Genomic DNA, 20,471 nt, shown 5'->3' on the forward strand with positions numbered 1-20,471 from the left:
TGTCGCGATTGTGGGCGACGGGCAACAGCAGTGAGTGTGGGAGCGCAACAGCAATATAATTACGCGCGAGCGATAAGGATGGGTAGCTTGGGGTCATTGGACAAAATTCTACGTGCTCAGGGACCGGAATATAATAAAGGAATCTGCGTAATTTGCCAATCTAAAAAAACTACCACACACTCACCACAAAACTCTAGTAAATCCAACAACTAATTCTAACTCAATACAAATTATTACAGTATATTTAGTGTAGGTTATATAATATTATTGTCTTAATATTATTGTCATAATAGGTTAAGAAAGCTCGTTAATATTAACCAGTAGAGTAGAATCGAACAGTGAAATATTTTTTTTTACTAATATTAAGAATTTCTAAGGTTTAAATTCAAAGAGGTAAAGAATGGACCACTGCAATGTTGATAATGGGTTAACAATACATAATAAGGGGCATTTAAATAACCACACATTCAGTTAACCAGTTAACCACCCAAGTAACGAATTTCGTCACTAGAAAGATAGATGAGACTATATATCGTTTCATCCACGAAGACGCGCCCCACCAATTTTAGGTCGAGGTCGCACGGGGTGCGGGGAGTTTGATCCGAGCAATCCGAGCGTCATTATTGTAGTGTGCGTGTGCACTCATGGATCATTTAGCACACATTTATTACATTTATCGGTACACACCGATAACACTCAAACATTCAAATTCAAATTCAAATTCAAATCTTTATTGCGTACTAAGTGACAATTTTTGTAATGGTGGAAATTACATACACATGGGCTTAAGACTTAGTGACCTAGGAGGTATTGCAACAGAGTAGGTGGCTATATGTATACATTCATTATACATAATATGAGAAGTTACATAATTGCATACTTCGATGCTAAAAAATAACAAATAAAGCAGATTACAAATTAAAGTATCTAGAGACATTTTCGGTGGTCAGTTGTTAGATATTCGTTAATTGAGTAGAAACATTTAGGTATTAAATATTGTCTCAGAGCTTTAGAAAAGCGTTTAATGTTAGGTTCGGTTTTTATGTGTTCAGGAAGTTTGTTGTATAGTTTCACTGACATGTAGTAGGGGCTGGTATTTAACATTTTTATTCTTGATTGAGGTAAGTAAAGTTTATCCTTATGTCTGGTATTTCTATTATGCGTGTCCTTGATTTTTGTAAAATTATTAATATTCTTATAAGTAAATATACATGTATCATAAATATATATCATAAATATAATATTTAGCGGAAGAATGGTGAGGCGCGTCTTCGTGGATGAAACTATTATTAGTATTATTAGTACTTAAAATAGTATTATAAATAGGATATTATAAAGGCATAGCGCTTAACTGAGTCAAAGCCTGAGGTATGGGAGCGGCACGGGAGGGGTGTCGTTGACATTATTATGACGGGACTATTCCCACCTCTCGTTCCCACCACTGCAACTCCTGTGTAGCCAGGATCTACGGCTTGACCGCCATAAAAACCTAACCGATGAAGGTCAAGTTTGTCCCGGGGGAAAATTAAACTGTCATTGGACCCGCAACGAAATTAATCAGAAGAACATAGGAGGAGTTCGAAATTAAGGTTCGACTTCCCTCCATTGCAAAGCGGATGACAGATGACAAACAAAGGTTAAAACCTTTAAGAAGAGATTGTGCACCACGGACAATAAATATCAATTATGAGGGCCTATCTATCGAATTTATGACGTGACACAGCTTACAAAATATGAAGGAGATCTGGAGTCTCGCTGACGTTTAACAGTCACAAAAACATCATCCTGTGCCCTGCTCTCATACCTGAGGCACTGATTCAGTTGATCGCTGATTCTTTAGTTAACTTTTTTTGCAGCAGATTTTTTTTCTGGATAGCACCAGAAATCACAAAAATGGTAGGTGGCAAGTTTGTAGTAAAGTAGAAGAAATTATAAAGTACATTGAAAATCGCTAGAGCTATTTGTGATTGCTGTATCGTTAAGGGACAGTAATGGTACCGTTAATGTGACTGGTTATTTAAATGCCATTAGAAGGACTAATAACTTCATCTCAGAGAAAATATTGTCAGCCTTAAAACATAAGGTTCATATTCCTCTGACGACGTAACACAATAATAGAGATATGGATTTCCGATATGCTAAATATTTTTTAATTCCTCCACTAAAACCTACAGATTAGGGAAACCACCATAAATGATGTGGCTCATTTTTGTTTTATTAAAAAATTTAAAAAGCACAGCCCAAACTTTGCGGTGGATTCGATATATTTTGTTCCTAAATTTGGGTATATTATTAGTCGAATTTTTTTGGAAACGTTTCCCTCGCTCCGATCATGGTTCTATCTACTCCTATTTGTTGTAGCCAACGCATTGCAGCGCAGTACAACAGCAATACTTTTCCAAATAATACATTCCTCGCGTCCCTTACCTTCTCTAAGTCTTTCTATTTATTACCTTCTACTATCTACCGAAACATTTCCAAGCAAATTCCGACCGGACCTAAACAGTTTACCTCTTCGGCGAGAGACTCTGCACATAGTTCGGGTCCATTTCATCTAGATCTTTCCCTTTAGTCTCTGGCACACAGCACACCACGAAACACAAACCACCCACACTTATAGAGGCGTACAGCCAAAACGCCCCGTGCAGTCCTAAAGCCTGTTGAAAGTCCACGAAGGTCTTGACTCCTACGAACGCGCAGAGGTAGCTAAAAGCCGTAGCCATTGCGCTTCCAAATGCCCTGTATTCCAAAGGGAACAACTCTCCAATGAGCAGCCAGGAAATTGGGCTCATTCCCAAAGAAAACGCAATCGTAAACACCAGCACGCAAAGCAGCGGAATCCAATCGTTTTGCCCCAGAGTCTGATGGAACATCACATTCTGAATTCTCTGATTGCGGTGCACCTCTTCGTAATACGCGTAACTCCCAAAACCTGCTAGAGCCATTGACATTAGCACAGAACTCAATATCAGTAAGGGAAGTCTTCCCACTGTGTCTATGAGCAGTCCTGAAAGACATGAAGCCAGAAGTTGAACGAATGAGACAGCTATGGCTGCCCCATGGGGATTCATTCCTCCAAATGTCTTCCTGAAAATGGGCACAGCATAGAAAGAGAACGCGTGAGCTCCAGAGAATCTTTGGAACATCATGAGACCACATGTGACTAGTATAGGCCCTAGCAGTCTATTCATGGTCCTAACATCTAAGGAGTTGATGAGCTGACTGCCAGACATCTGACTCTGGCGTTGACTGAAGTTCTTACTGGCTAACACATTGGTTCGAATCGTGGCTAACTCTTGAGCAACGTCAGAATTGGGACCGCGTAACCATAGGAGGCTTTTGTAGGCTTCCTCGTCTTTTCCTATGAGGACGAGGTAGCTGGGCGTCTCTGGGATGTAGAGAACTGTGCAGAAGAGAAGGAGAGGGGCTGCTGAGATACAGAGGGCTAGCTGTTGCCAGTCGAGGTAGGCGCCGATGGTGAAGCTGAAGAGCACTCCAAGATGGCCGACGATCTTGAGGACAGCGCTGAGGCAGCCACGGATGTCAGGGACTGACACTTCGCTGATGTATACCTGGAAAATGCAAAGGATTTTATTATTCTTCCATATTAAAGACATGAGATTTAAGGGTAGGGGTAACATTCCACAACGTAACGTAACCAATTAAAGATTTCAACACGGCCAGGCATCTCAGAAACTACAAGTGCTAGGAGTCTCAAATTTTGTATGGGGATTCCTTTTAGAACGCAGGTGCTCGCTAAGAAAGGATTTTACGAAACTCCACCCCTAAGAGGGTAAAACGGGGTCCTCGCGCACGAAGTCGCGGGCGGCCGCTAGTACAGAATAAATTTCAAATTCTTCAGTAAACAAAGTGGAGTTCATTTCACTTTCATCGCTGAAACTAATAAATAATAATGTTAGCTTTAGCCCAAACTTCTTCCATGGATATTTTCAGGATGAGTCGCGTTTTTGTTGGTAGCGACACTTAAATAATTTACTTTCATTGTTAGGTTTAAAGTTAGTTTGTGTTCTTTTCATATTCATCCTTAATCGGGCATAGCAAAAATGTATTTATTGTTTTCAACCCTTGGAATAAGGTAACAAGACAGATCAACTTTTGAAAAGCTCTTTATTGCAAGACGTGCCGTCTGTAGTTGTAATAAGACTTCTTTTGTTGCAAAATGCATGTATAGTAAATCTAAAATGCTCGACTGTAGTATGTACAGTCGCGGAATGAAAAGGTTCGTCACCTTAGTGTCGGTTTTCGCTTGCACTAGGTACTGTAAGAGTCAAACCTGCCAACATAACAGTACAAGAAACAGTGCTGCTAACATTTAAATAAATATGACGTTTGCTAACGAATAAGGTTTTGCTTGTTTATTTTTCTATCCCATCAGTGCAATGCAATGATGACATTGACCAATTGACAATATCGAAATAATAATGGCAGGTTGAACCAACAAGAAGGTTTTAGTTTATCAATCACTAGCGGCCGCCCGCGACTTCGTACGCGTGGACCTCGTTTTACTCCATTAGGGGTGGAGTTTCGTAAAATCCGCTCTTAGCATCTATAGCGCATACATTTTAAATTTCAACTCTCTTACTTTAAACACATAGGACTTTCATAATATAAACTTCCAACCCTCCTTTTATCTCCTTAGCCCCCGTAGTTGATTTCTAATGATACATTTTCAGTATATGTACCACCACCACCACCACCACCACCATTTCAGCCATAGGACATTCACTGCTGAACATAGGCCTCCCCCAATGCTTTCTATATTGATCGATTGGAAGCGGCCTGCGTCCAGCGCTTCCCTGCTACCTTTATGATGTCGTCGGTCCACCTTGTAGGTGGAAGTCCCACGCTACGTTTTCCGGTACGCGGCCTCCATTCCAGAACCATTCTGCCCCATCGGCCATCAGTTCTGCGTACTATGTGCCCTGCCCATTGCCACTTCAGCTTGCTAATCCGTCGGGCTATGTCAGCGACTTTGGTTCGTTTACGGATCTCCTCATTTCTGATTCGATCTCGCAAAGAAACACCAAGCATAGCCCTCTCCATAGCACGCTGTGCAGCTGAGCTTCTGTATAAGGCCTATAGTGAGAGGCCACGTTTCCGAGCCATAAGTTATCACTGGTAACACACATTGGTTATACACTCTAGTCTTCAGGCATTGAGGTATTTTGGACGAAAAGATGTTGCGTAGTTTCCCGAACGCTGCCCAGCCGAGTTGGATTCGACGATTGACCTCCTTCTCGAAATTGGACCTACCTAGCTGGATCGTTTGTCCGAGGTAGACATACCTACTTGTCGACAATCTCGAGAATTGAGCTCCCAACTGAAACTGGGTAGGGCGCAACATGGACATTCGGCATAAGCTTCGTTTTGTCCATGTTCATCCTCAGGCCTACCTGTTGGGAAAATCGATTATGGTCTTCGAGCATTGTTGTGCCATGATCTTCCAACGATTCTGCCATGACCACAATATCGTCGGCAAACCGATGTGTACACAGTACCACAGTGTACCGAACAGTATATGTACACCTCCACAATATCTAGAGATCATAGTGAGCATACATTTGAACTTTCAAGTCTCTTACTTTGAAAACCGAGGACTGCAATACAAACTTCCAGCCCCCATTTTAACTCCCATAAGGGTTAAATTTTGCAAAATTTCGTCTTAGTGCCTACGTTCTAAAAGGAGGTGTATTCCACTTTGATCACCTGGCTTTGATCAGCCAGGTGATCAAAGTGGACTTACAGCGACAATTTAGTGTCCTTTGAATTTATTCTGTGCCTTTGATCACCCACGGATGCGATGTCCTGGGTGAGCCAAGTGGACTCTAGTTAAATTATTATTTTAGTGTCCTTTGATCATCTACAAACAAATCACACCTCCTCTGAATAGTCACATGTCCAATTGTACAACAATTACATATTTTGTTTTGTAACATTTTTGATATTTTCTAAAAACCGCAATAAACAAATTGGACATGTATGTGACAATTCAGAGGTATGATTTATTTATAGGTGATCAAAGAACACTAAAAAAATAATTTAACTGGAGTCCACTTTGATCATCTTGGTGATCAAAGCCAGGTGGAATAGACCATTAACCCCTGAGAACTCTTTTGAGACTTGTAGTTTCTGAGACTTCGTGATGAGTGAGTGAGTCACTTAGTCATTCAATGACCTTTCTTTCTACTAAAATTATACGTACCTATAGTAATTATCATTAAAATCAAATAAGTAAGTACCTACCAACCTAAGTAATTAAAATAAAGACCCTACAAAAAAATAAACAAATCACATACAGAAAATAAATCGAAGTAGGTAATTCTTATCCTATTTAACTACAATCGCCCACGCGCCCATCCCATTTGTCCGCTGCTGAACCGTACCCTAATATTCATCTCGGTAGATGGCGGCACATAGTAAGAATTTGCAAGGAAGTTTGTAAAAAGTCACTAATTAACACTTTGATTTGCTCGTTTAAACACAGTGAATGATTCAAATAGGTACATACATACAGTGAATGGTTCAGTTACATAAAATATCTTTATTTATTAAATTTTCAATATTATTTACGAACAGCGCTATTCATAGTACATGTAATATTTAGTTACTAATTTACTAATGATGTCGATAGATGGCGTTTGACAGCTTTGCCTTCATGAATATTTACGAACCTTAAAAATTTTTGTCAGGCGCAAGAAGATTTTAACCAATGACGATAGATGGCGCTTTTCCACGTCTTATGAAAATCCCAAATATTTTACGGGACCCTATTTTTTCCAAAATAAAATTTAGCCTATGTTACTCGTGAGTTATGTAGCTTTCGAATGGTGAAAGAATTTTTTAAATCGGTCCAGTAGTTTTTGAGCCTATCCATTACAACTAAACAAACAAACAAACAAACAAACAAACAAACAAAGTTTTCCTCTTTATAATATTAGTGTAGATAATATTCTTCTTGACAAGATAAATCGTCAAACAACTTTGATCTGAATAATTTTGAACTTTACTGACGAACAGTTAAAGATTATTTTCTCTAACTCGAGATTATTCTGTAACTTAGTTTCAAAAGGTAATTGCATAATTGCTGGCTATCCGGCGCCGGGTACCCGGTGGTGAAGTGTATGGGCATGGTACGGAGCTTTCACATGTTCCGGCGTAATTAATCCGGCATGCCCATACATTTGACGCCGGGTAGCCGGCGCCGGTTAGCCGGCAACCGGGACGTGTGAAAAGGGCCTTACAGTGGTGGATCCGGCGCGCACCCGGCGACCGCCTGCCGGATTAATTTACGCCGGAACATGTGAAAGCTCCGTACTATGCCCATACACTTCACCACCGGGTACCCGGCGCCGGATAGCCAGCAACCGGAACGTGTGAAAAGGCACTAACAGTCTGATTTTGAAAGAAATCGAAATTGATTTTAATAACTAAACACTCTTTTATGATGGACGAAGTGAAAAAAATGCCCGATAACGTACAAAAATACTCAGCGTGGATCTTAATAACGCATCGCCGCTATCAATCAAACCCCGGCTTTATAAGGCTGCAGTATGCGAGCCGGTCGCCGTTTCAGGCGAAAGCTTCAAACTTCAGCGAAGTTTGGACTTAATCAATTATGTGTAGGGTGTCCAGATCTTGTGAGTTTATCAGGATAAGTCCTGACAATATTTAATTGATAGGGAAAGCATTACAAATATTACAAGAACAGGGGGTTTACATCAAACATCACTAGTGAGCGCGTTAAAAATGACATTAAATGTATGACGGATTGTACAGCGCCCCTAGCGGAAACTTTCAAGAACTAAAATTTTCGTATATTTTTTTAACGCGCTCACTAGTGTGGACGTTTTATGTAAACTCACAATATGCCCTCAGAAGATATGGTATGAATACAATAATATTATTATACAGTTGACTTATCATCGTCACCATTTCGGCCACAGGACATCCACTGCTGAACATAGGCCTCCCCCAATGATTCCAGAATGGCCAGTTGATAGCGACCTGCATCCAGCGCCTTCTTGTTACCTTTATGAAATCGTCTGTCCACCTTGTGGGTGGATGTCTTACGCTGCGCTTGCTTCGTACGTATAATTGAATACTACCTTAAAATATCTATAATGTAAAAAAAATGTGCGTCGGCCGGGAATCGAACCCGGATCAACTGCTTGGAAGGCAACTATGCTGACCATTACACCACCAACGCACTTGTACAGGAAACTTAAAATATTCTATCAGAGTTACGATTTTAATTCGATGAAGTTAATATTATTATTTGCACAAATGATCGGAGTTTTCGAGTTATTTAATTAGCCGTTGAAGCTATTGTTTTTTGAAATGATGAAGATATTATTGGTCTATCCCAGGTGGTTCAACACAGTGTAAAGTCACTTTGTGTATTTATTTCCAGTTATGGTAAATTAAGGTTTGAATCACAAGGTGGACCGACGGCATCATAAAGGTAGTAGGAAGGCGCTGGACGCAGGCCGCTACCAACCGGGCAACATGGAAAGTTTTGGGGGAGGCCTATGTTCAGCAGTGGACGTCCTATGGCTGAAATGATGATGAAGATGACGATGATAAAGGTTTCAATCAACCTGATTCTCCAGAAAAGAAAATATTATTCCGTGCTGATTTCTGAAGGTATTTTAACATGGAATGATCCATGTCAGCCTCCTGCGATTCGTCCAAACGTTTCAGTTGTAAAACTTCCTTTAAAGGAAGAATTTCGGCGGGTTTATCGCTAGGAAGCGATCTCTTCCAGTCAAACCGGGTGCATTTTAATCAGGTTGCTTTCTTTCATCATTTCAGCCATAGGACGTCCACTGCTGAACATAGACTTCCCCCAATGCTTTCCATGTTGATCGATTGGTTTCTTTCTTTAACTAATAATAAAAGATAGATAAAAAATTTAGTTTTGTGGATTTTTTTTGTAATGTCCTGAAATTTCCCCAAATCCATACCCACCCGAATAATTGCGTCTAAAATATGCGGGCGGCTCGAAAATTAGTTTCTTTGGCAGACATGAAAGGCGAACATCCTGTCTAACAAGCACCTTACCTCGTTAACATAAGGTCCATTCTTGTACCGACGGGCCTTTGTAGATAAAGTGAGCTAGGATTGTAAAATGAATGATCATTATTGGCCTAATCTTGGGAATTACTAGCTTTTGCCAGTGGCTTCGCTAGCGTTGAGTTATAGTATCGTTATAAATCAACCTACTTTAAAATTTGACCAAAATCCATTCAGTAGTTGGACGTGAAAAAGTACAAACAAACATCCATTCTTTTGTGACAAAACTTTCACATTTATCATACTGAAGTAACTACATATTAATAAGATAGAATAGAATAGGAAATAGGACCTGGCTAGCCACAAATTTTTGCTTCCAGTAAGTATATGAAATCGAAATTATGTGCAGACAAAATACAAATTAATTAAACAGCTAAGCAACAGTTGGATTAAAACGTTCTTATGATTCAGTAGGAATAAAAACTGCAACCATCTGTACAAATACCTACATATTGAAATCTACAGAATCGTAATTTATCAATAGCTTTGGTAGAATAATTTTAATTTAACAATCAAGTGCGTTGGTGGTGTAATGGTCAGCATAGTTGCCTTCCAAGCAGTTGATCCGGGTTCGATTCCCGGCCGACGCACACTTTTTTATACAGCATCAGGTAGTTAACCTCCACGGTAGAAGTACAACCCTCTCACATTTCTTGTCTGATAAAAACAATGCATAATTTTTAGACTAGTGTTATCATCTCACCTGCTATAGAGTCGTGCATATCCAGTCGCTTTTAAGCGCTTAAAGAACGTTTTAAGAGCTCCATAAGACTGCCCTCTAAGGTTAAGATCGCTCTAAGACTGTGCTAAGAGAACTGCTCTAAGACTGTCCTAGAATAGACTTAAGAGCGCCTTTAAAAAGTGCCTTAAAAGCGCCCTAAAAGAGCGCCATAACAGCGCCCTACAACAACGCTCCAAGAGCGCCCTAAAAGAGCGCCCAAAGAACGCTCTTTCGACAGTCCACTACCACCTTAAGACTGTCCTCTTCTAACCTACTTCCACACCTATTACCTGCGAGAGCATGGTGAGGATGGAGCAGCAGAAGCCGCCCAGGAAGGAGGTGACGCACATCATGCGCACCGACGTCGCCAGCACCGTCAGCAACCACGACAGGCTGCAGGGCGCGGCCGCTAGCGACAGCACCCGGCGCCGCCCGTGCCACATGACCCGCCGTCATGATCATAAGAGTGCTCCAAGAGCGCCCTAGGAGCCTTCTACTAAGAGCGCCCTTACAGCCTTTTAAGAGCGCCTTAAGAGTGGCTTAAGAGCGCCCTAAGCACGCAATAAGAGCGCCCTAAGACTGTGCTAAGAGCGCCTTAAGACTGTCCTAAAATAGAGCTCCAAGAGCGCCCTAAGAGCGCCCCAAGAGCTCCCCAAGAGCGCCCCAAGAGCACCCCAAAAGCACCCAAGTAGCGCCCCAGGCACGTCCCAAGAGCGACCCAAGAACCTTCTAAAAAGAGCGCCCTAAAAGAGCGCCCTAACAGCGCCCTAAGAGCGCCCTAAAAGAGCGCCCTAAAATAGCGCCCCAAAAGCACTCCAACAGCGCCCCAAGAGCGCTCCAAAAGCGCCTCAAGAACGCCCCAAGAGCGCCAAAAAAGAGCCTTCTAAGAACGCTTAAAGGTCCTTCTAAGGGCGCCCTAAGAATGAATTCAGAGCGCCTTAAGAGCGCCCTTAGAGAGCACCCTATGAACGTCTTAAGAGCGCTCTAATTCTGCTCTCGTCTAACCTATTTCCACCGTACCTGCGAGAGCATGGTGAGGATGGAGCAGCAGAAGCCGCCCAGGAAGGAGGTGACGCACATCATGCGCACCGACGTCGCCAGCACCGTCAGCAGCCACGACAGGCTGCAGGGCGCGGTCGCTAGCGACAGCACCCGGCGCCGCCCTAAAGGCGCCATGGAAGTGCTCCAAGAATCTTCTAATATCAGTGCCCTAAAAGGCTTCTTACAGCGCCCTAAGAACTTTTTAATATCAACGCCCTAAGAGCCTTCTAAGAGCATCCTACAAGCCTCCTAAGATCGCTCTAAGCACGCTTTATGATCGCCCGAAGACTGTGCTAAGAGCGCCTTAAGACTGTCCTAAAATAGAGCTCCATGAGCGCCCTAAGAGCGCCCCAAGAGCGCCCCAAGAGCGCCCCAAGAACGCCCCAAGAACCTTCTAAAAAGCGCGTCCTAAGAGCCTTCTAAGAGCTTCCAAAGATTCTTTTAAGAGCACCCTGATAACGCACTAAGAACGCTCTAAGAAAGAGCGTCTTAAGAGCCCTCTAGAATCCTTTTAAGAGCGCCCTATGGCTGCCCTTCTCTATCCCAGTCCCATCGCCCGTAGTATGCCCGTACCTGCGAGAGCATGGTGAGGATGGAGCAGCAGAAGCCGCCCAGGAAGGAGGTGACGCACATCATGCGCACCGACGTCGCCGGCACCGTCAGCAGCCACGACAGGCTGCAGGGCGCGGCCGCTAGCGACAGCACGCGGCGTCGCACGCTCCTCACGCCTCACCGCCATCATCATAAGAGCGCCCTTGGAGCCTTCTAAGAGCGCTCTTACAAGTACCAAAAGAGCCTTTTAGACGCGCCTTAGAGCGGCCAAAGATTCTTTTAAGAGCATCCTACAAGCCTCCTAAGATCGCTCTAAGCACGCTTTAAGATCGCCCGAAGACTGTGCTAAGAGCGCCCTAAGACTGTCCTAAAATAGAGCTCCAAGAGCGCCCAAAAAGCACCCAAGTAGCGCCCCAAGAACGCCCCACGAGTGACCCAAGAACCTTCTAAAAAGCGCGTCCTAAGAGCCTTCTAAGAGCGTCCTAAGATTCTTCTAAGATCACCCTGATAACGTACTAAGAACGCTCTAAGAAAGAGCGCCTTAAAAGCCCTCTAGAATCCTTTTAAAAGCGCCCTATGTCTGCCTTTCTCTAGAATGGTCCCACCGCCCGTAGTGTGCACATACCTGCGACAGCATAGTGAGGATGGAGCAGCAGAAGCCGCCCAGGAAGGAGGTGACGCACATCATGCGCACCGACGTCGCCAGCACCGTCAGCAACCACGACAGGCTGCAGGGCGCGGCCGCTAGCGACAGCACCCGCCGCCGTCCGTGACGCATGACCCGCCGTCATGTTCATTAGAGTGCTCTTAGAGTGCCCTAAGAGCCTTCTTATATGAGTGCCCTTAGAGTCTTCTAATAGCGACCTAAGAGCCACCTAATAAGTGTCTTCTTATACGAGCGTCCTTAGAGCCTTTTAAGAGTGCTCTAAAAGCGCCCTAAGCGCCACCTAATAAGAGCGCCCTAAGAGCCACCTAATAAGAGCTTCCTAAGAGCCTTCTAAGAGCTTCCTTAAGGCGGAGGCCTTCCGGCGCCGCCCTAAAGGCGCCATGAGAGCGCTCCAAGAACCTTCTAATATCAATGCCTTAAGAGGTTTCTTGGAGATTCCTAAGAACCTTCTTGAGAGCGTCCTAATATTCTTCTAAGAGCGTCCTACAAGCATCCTATAACATTGCCCTAAGCACGCAATAAGAGCGCCCATGACCCGCCGTCATGATCATAAGAGCACCCTAAGAGTCTGCTAAGAGCGCTCTTACAAGTACCAAAAGAGCCTTTTAGAAGCGCCCTAGGAGTCTTCTAAGAGCGCCCTAAAGTGTCCTACAAGCCTCCTATAAGATTGCCCTAAGCGCGCAATAAGACAGTGCTAAGAAGGCTGCTATAAGACTGTCCTAAAATTAATTAAGAGTGCCCTAAAAGAGCGCTCTAAGAGCGCCCTAAAACGCCCTAAAAGAGCGCCCTAGAGCGCCCAAAGAACGCTCTTTAGACAGTCCACCACCACCTAAAGACTGTCGTCTTCTAGCTTAGTTCAACCAGACCGTACCTGCGAGAGCATGGTGAGGATGGAGCAGCAGAAGCCGCCCAGGAAGGAGGTGACGCACATCATGCGCACCGACGTCGCCAGCACCGTCAGCAACCACGACAGGCTGCAGGGCGCGGCCGCTAGCGACAGCACCCGGCGCCGCCCTAAAAGCGCCATGGAAGCGCTCCAAGAATCTTCTAATATCAGTGCCCTAAAAGGCTTCTTACAGCGCCCTAAGAACTTTTTAATATCAACGCCCTAAGAGCCTTCTAAGAGCATCCTACAAGCCTCCTAAGATCGCTCTAAGCACGCTTTATGATCGCCCGAAGACTGTGCTAAGAGCGCCTTAAGACTGTCCTAAAATAGAGCTCCAAGAGCGCCCTAAGAGCGCCCCAAGAGCGCCCCAAGAGCGCCCCAAGAGCGCCCCAAGAGCGCCCCAAGAGCGCCCCAAGTTCACCCCAAAAGCACCCAAGTAGCGCCCCAAGAACGCCCCAAGAGCGACCCAAGAACCTTCTAAAAAGCGCGTCCTAAGAGCCTTCTAAGAGCGTCCTAAGATTCTTCTAAGAGCACCCTGATAACGCACTAAGAACGCTCTAAGAAAGAGCACCTTAAAAGCCCTCTATAATCCTTTTAATAATAATAATAATAATAATAAGCCCCCCAAAATCCTACCTTTCGTCCGAGCCGAACACCTGGCCACGTGGGGGGCGGACACGCGTACTGTTGAAACTTACGCGGCCAACGAGGTAAAGGTGACCCATTCATCATGGAGCTTCGTTCTAAAAGAATTTTGAGTATAGAGTCGCTGCCCGGGGGCTATCGCCGGGGCGCACCTGGGGCCGGTGCTGGGTGCTCCAGCATGCGATCCGCCGGCGACGAGGAGTTGAGCAGGCGGGCTCCCGTCGATAAAATTACTACAGCCGAAACCAGCCGGGATTCTCCATCCCCCATATCTTCAACACGGAGTCTATTCCCGTCCCCAAATTCATCACCAAAATCCTACGAAAACTTCGCTGCACCGTCACCAGTATCAAGCAATAGTGAGTTCTCAGTGGATGTTGCGCAGGAGACAAATACTGTCAGTGAAACTGTGCCCACCGCATCGAGAACTAAAAGAATGAAATGGACCGATGAATTTAATGAAACAATAATCAGGTCCTACTACCGTATCACAAAATTGGAATCGATTAAAATTACTTACCGAAAACAGCTACACCAACAGTTTATTACAACATATCCACACCTTTCACACGTTTCTGAACAACGAGTCGCTGACCAAAAGCGTTTAATACTATATAACAAATTAATAAGCAATACACGAATCGATGAAATCAAAAAAGAAATAGCTGAAGAACTTGAGATCCAGACAGCATTAAGTAATACCCCTTCAACATCTGACGCTAGTAGCAGAATGAGATGGACCGACCAGCTTAATGAAAGTTTAATTAGATGCTTTTTCCTAGTTACAGACTTAGAATCGAACATGACTGCGTATAGGACTAAACTACACCTTAAATTTACTGAGATTCATCCAGACCTTTCACACCTATCTCCTCAGCGATTAGCGGACCAGAGACGATCAATAGTTAATAATAAATTGCTTTGTGAAACAACATTACGAAGAATTAAGAATGAAGTTGCTAATGACCTTGCAAACAACCACGAACACACTTACATACACCAACCACTCTTAATGAACACCGAACACGTAGAAATTCACAATAATCTTTCCTGGACTCAAAGTACCGTAACTACCGAAGCAGATTTAACAAATCTGGTAGAAGATCAACATCATAACGTAGAAACTTGCCATCATGAAATACAAAACACTAACACTGATACAAGTACACAGAATCCAGAATCAAATGATTATTCTAGCTTTCCGACACACAGAAGTAAAGAAGTGAGTTCAGAAACCAGTCAAAATATTAGAGATGCATTCAGCGAAGCTCTCTCCAGTTTCTCTGATACTGATCCTACCACTCGCCCTTTTATACCTAAGCAAAAGACGTCAAAAAAGTTCTCTTCCATAGTACATTACATAAATAGGTATATTCTTCCTGAACAGTTGAACACAGAAACAGATTATAAAACACTGCAAACCGTTATATATTGTGCTGCTTATGTAGCAGCAAAATGTAATGGAGCAAAACTCTCTACAACCCCAACGGAGAAATCTCAAAAAACAGGGCCTAGAAAACCAAAGTGGGAAATCAGATTAGAGAAGAAGAAAGAAGATCTACGAGCGAAAATAGGTAAGCTAATTCAGTACAAGAATGGAAATAGGAGCCCAGCGCTATCTGATGAAGTGAAAAGCATAATGGAAAAATACAAAATACACTCTATACACGAGGAACCAAATACACAAATTACTCAATTTATAGATACGCTGAAACAAAAACTCACAGTCATAACAAGTAGATTAAAAAGATATCAGGCATGTACACTCCGTAAAACACAAAATTCACAATTCCACTTCAACGAAAAAAACTTTTACCGTAATTTAAAATCAGCTACTACTAATACCACTTCCAGTGCTCCAACAACATCAAGCAGGCCTCCAGCACCAGATACTTTGAGAAACTTCTGGGCAGAAATATGGGAGAAGGCAAAGGACCATAATGACGAGACTGAGTGGATAAGTGCTGAATATAACAGAAACGAAAATATTTCTCCTATGACATTTGACTTCATCCCAACCGACACATTTGAAGAAGTTATCCGGAAGCTACACAATTGGAAAGCGCCAGGTACTGACAAGCTACACAATTTCTGGTATAAAAAACTTACCTATACCCACCCCTTTTTACATAACCATATAAATAATTTTATCCAGGACCCACTAACAATACCCGAATACATAATGGTAGGAACTACTTATATGATCCCAAAAGATCTATCTGACACGACCAACCCCGCTAAATATAGACCAATAACATGCCTCCAAACAATTTACAAAATTATAAGTGCTTGTATCACAGATATTATCTACAAACACATCGAAAATAATAATATTTTAGCAGAACAGCAGAAGGGATGCAGAAAATTTAGTCAAGGTTGCAAAGAACAGCTCACAATTGATTCCATTATATTACGTCAAGTACAAAAGACTAAAGGCGAACTACATTCGATGTACATAGATTACAAAAAAGCCTATGATTCCGTACCACACTCCTGGCTCTTAAAAGTTTTAGATATTTACAAAATTCACCCAACCTTGACAAATTTCCTGCAAATATCAATGCAAAAATGGGTAACGCGACTTAAAATAGCTGAATACGAGACAGACCCCATCAGGATAAACCGAGGAATATTCCAAGGAGATTCCCTTAGTCCTCTCTGGTTTTGCCTAGCTTTAAACCCCCTGTCAAACATCTTAAATAATACAGAAGCAGGTTACCAACTAAAATACAAGTATGCTGATTCAGATACACCGACCATGACTCTCATCAACCATCTCATGTACATGGACGATATCAAACTTTACGCTCAAACACAGAACAGCCTAAACGGTCTCACTAACCTTATTGAACAATACTCCAAAGATATTTGTATGGAATTTGGCATTGATAAATGTAAAATTAACTCTGTAAAAGCTGGACAAATTCAACAATATAGCTATCAATTAGAATCTGGACCACAAATAAGCTCAATGGAAGAGAATGAATTCTACAAATACTTAGGCTATAATCAAGCACGGCTAATCGAATACAAAAACACCAAACTAAAATTAATACAGCAATTCAAACACAGACTTAATTCTATTTTAAAATCTCAACTTTATTCTCGCAACATCACTAAAGCAATAAACTCGTTTGCAATTCCTATTTTGACTTACTCATTTGGCATTATAAACTGGTCTAGGACAGAACTCAGGAACGTACAAACAACAATAAATACAACCCTGACCAAACACAGAAAGCATCATCCGCGAGCGTGTATACAACGACAAACTCTGCCTCGGCATGAAGGAGGCAGAGGATTAATAGACATACAAAATCTGCACAATAAACAAATTACCTCACTCCGATCTTATTTTCACCAAAAAGCTGACACATCCCTTCTTCACCAAGCGACAGTTCAAAGCGACACTAAACTTACCCCACTTAATTTACATGACAAATCGAATCAACCCAATGAAACCCTAAATGATATGCGAACTAAGATACAAGATTGGTCCCGGAAGTCTCTACATGGAAGACATCGCCATGACTTATGCCAACCAAATGTCGACAAAGAGGCGTCGAACGCGTGGCTGAGTCGTGGCGAACTCTTCCCTGAAACCGAAGGGTTCATGATTGCCATACAAGACCAAGTAATTGAAACTCGCAATTACCAGAAATACATTATGAAGATCCGTAACCTACCAACAGACCGCTGTAGAAAATGTAATAGCAACTCTGAAACCATACAGCACATAACAGGCGCATGCAAATCAATTGTGCAGACAGACTACAAACACCGTCATGACCAAGTTGCAAATATTATCCACCAAAAATTAGCTCAGCAGTTTAAGCTCATACCTCAGAAACTCACTCCATATTATAAATATACACCTGAACCAGTTCTTGAAAACAACAAATACAGAATCTATTTTGACCGTGCAATACTTACAGACAAGACAACACATTTTAACAGGCCAGATATCACCGTCCATGATAAAGATAAACACACCGCATACATAATAGACATAGCAATACCTAACACGCATAATTTGCAAAACTCAATAGCCGAAAAGTTATCCAAATATATAGATTTAAAAGACGAAATAAAAAGAATGTGGCGGTTAAACGAGGTAAGCATTGTTCCTATAATACTATCTACCACAGGTGTTATCCCTAAACAGCTGCATCAGTCACTTTCTACCCTAAACATCCCGAAACCTACATACATTTCACTCCAAAAAGCAGTAATTTTAAATACTTGCCGAATAGTTCGCAAGTTTCTTCAAGACCATGAACATCCACAGCAACCGAATTAAAACCACTAGTACTGGGAATGCACTTGGCTTAGGCCCGTGCATTCCTGAAATACCAGCTTCAAGCTGAGACACATAAGTGTAAAAAGAAAAATAATAATAATAATAAATTCAACGGTGCAGGCTGTTGGACCAGTCTGTACTTGATCGACTCCGCCTGGAGGCGATGCCTACTCGGACAACCCCCCTCTTAATGTCGGAGCCCCCTGCCCCGGCGTCGCCTACGGTGTCGCTATCGACACCACAAGCGGCGGGGGTAGCCTCTGGTGTTGATGAGGGGGATTTGCCGAGTAGTGTAAGTAACCAGGTGAGTGAGCGATTGAGGAGGGCTTTGGAGGACGCTATTGGTCAGTATCGGTTCACGACAGATTTAAGGCCTCGACTACCGCGTTTACCCACTCATAGACGTAATTTGGCGTTAATGGGAGCTCTGAATGCATTGTTAATCCCGTATATGCAGACTAGCGCAAATTTATTTGATACCCACTCGATCCTATATTGTGGTGCCATTGCGGTTTGTCGTGTTGCTGGTGTCCAGTTCCCGGACCCGGACAGAGCAGCGCGTCCTGCCGGGATGACACCCGCGTGGCAAATACGGATCGAACGACGTATTAATGCATTCAGAACTCTCATTGCAAAGCTAATTTGTTTTAGAAGGGGCAATAATCGCCCCCGAGTCATGCGTTTTGTGGCTCAAGCCTTTGCTGGGACTGGCGTTCTACCTCAGGACTACATGGCATGTGTCACAGAACGCATTGACTACCTAAAGCAAAAAGTCTATGCATGGGCAAACCGTATTCGTCGCTATAAAGAACGCGTGAACAGATACTGGCAAAATCGCGTCTTCCAAAGTGACCAGAGGAGGGTGTACCGGGGATGGGAGGGATCTGATCAACGTGTGAGCGACGGGCAGCTGCCAGATGTCAATACCATGATTGATTTCTGGCGTGGCATTTGGTCGATGCCCGTTGAACATACGGAGGGTGATTGGATGCGTGTAATTGAGCGTGAATGTGAGTCCATCGAATCTATGGGGTCTATTGTTATAGACCCCGAAGACGTTAGTAGTGCAATCAGTACGGCCCAGAATTGGAAGAGCCCTGGACCGGACGGATTGCACAACTTTTGGATTAAATGGATTCGATGCTCACATGACCGCTTAGCAACACAATTTCAAGAAGCCCTCGAGCTCGGGTCCCTTCCAGCCTTCATGACTACCGGTGTCACCACCTTGCTCTACAAATCTGGTAGTACCATGGACCCAAAAAATTACAGACCAATCACATGCTTGCCTACCATCTACAAGCTCCTTACATCTATTCTGACCACAAAAATTAACACACATATTGTCGCGAACAATATTTTGGCCCCTGCTCAGAATGGATGTAAGGTTGGGTCTCGTGGTACTAAAGAGCTCCTCCTCATAGACATGACCATTAGCCAACAAGTTCGGCGGAGCAGGAGAGCTCTCTCTGCTGCCTGGATTGACTATAAGAAGGCCTATGATTCGGTGCCTCATTCATGGCTGGAGAGGATTTTAGAGTTGTATAAGGTTGATGCAACTCTGAGATCCTTTTTACGCTCATGCATGGGGCAGTGGACTACAGTCCTTCGGCAGCCAGGTGGTGGTGAGAGGTCTCCTGATCCATTGAACCTCATAAGGATTGAGCGAGGCATTTTTCAGGGTGACAGTTTGAGTCCCTTATGGTTCTGCCTAGCACTGAATCCTCTTAGCACTCTGTTAAAGGATTCAGGGCTTGGTTATCGGCTTCGAAGAGGGGGTGAGGTCATTAGTCACCTGCTCTACATGGATGATCTCAAGTTGTTCGCACCAAAACGACAAGACCTGGTGAAGTTGCTAAAAACAACACAGGTATTTAGCAACGCCATCAGGATGGAGTTCGGTGTAGACAAGTGTGCGGTCTTACATGTAGAGCGGGGAAAAGTTGTGAATTCTCCGAATTTACAACTTTCTGAGACAATGACACTCAAATCTCTCTCCGAAACTGAGACCTATAAGTATCTTGGTATGTCAGAATCGTTAGGTATATCGGTAGAAGACATCAAAAAATCGGTGAAAGAACGCTTTTGTAGCCGACTGACAAAAGTTCTTAATAGCCTTTTGTCTGGCGGCAACAAAGCAAGAGCTTTCAACGGTTGGGTGATGCCTCTACTAATATACTCCTTCGGCATACTAAGATGGACTCAGACCGAGCTTGACGCCTTGGATAGGAAGGTACGTCAGCAGCTTACACAGCACCGCATGTTACATCCGCGCTCATCTGTAATGAGACTGTACATTCCACGGAAGTGGGGAGGTCGAGGCTTTCTAAATGCCAAGAACCTCCACAACCGTGAAGTGTGCAGTCTCAGGGATTATTTCCTTACAAATGAGTGCGGAATGCATCGCGATGTTGTGGCAGTTGACAAAGGCCTCACGCCGCTCTCCTTGGCGAACGAGAACTGGCGCAAGCCAAAGGTACTGAGCGTCGCGGATCGGAAGGACGTATGGAAGAGCAAGGAGCTGCACGGGAGGTTCTATCGGGCCCTAACAGGTCCCGATGTGAAC

At 43.3% G+C, this 20,471-nt stretch overlaps 1 protein-coding gene and 2 non-coding genes across 3 annotated transcripts in view; 1 reads left to right on the forward strand and 2 right to left on the reverse strand.

Annotated features, from left to right (window-relative positions):
- Nucleotides 1-2,175: 2,175 nt before the first annotated feature.
- The window catches only part of LOC135083235 (facilitated trehalose transporter Tret1-like), a 39,253-nt gene continuing 20,957 nt past the window's right edge, over nucleotides 2,176-20,471 (reverse strand). Inside the window, exon 4 of the mRNA XM_063977973.1 lies at nucleotides 2,176-3,572. Coding sequence (XP_063834043.1) covers nucleotides 2,508-3,572 — 1,065 coding nt within the window. The 3' untranslated portion in view covers nucleotides 2,176-2,507. The remainder of the gene's footprint in view (nucleotides 3,573-20,471) is intronic.
- On the reverse strand, nucleotides 8,156-8,227 carry Trnag-ucc (transfer RNA glycine (anticodon UCC)). Its single transcript has one exon. It is a non-coding gene; the product is annotated as a tRNA-Gly (tRNA).
- On the forward strand, nucleotides 9,612-9,683 carry Trnag-ucc (transfer RNA glycine (anticodon UCC)). The gene has a single exon. It is a non-coding gene; the product is annotated as a tRNA-Gly (tRNA).

Source organism: Ostrinia nubilalis, chromosome 23 (assembly GCF_963855985.1).
Source record: "Ostrinia nubilalis chromosome 23, ilOstNubi1.1, whole genome shotgun sequence".
NCBI lineage: Eukaryota > Metazoa > Arthropoda > Insecta > Lepidoptera > Crambidae > Ostrinia > Ostrinia nubilalis.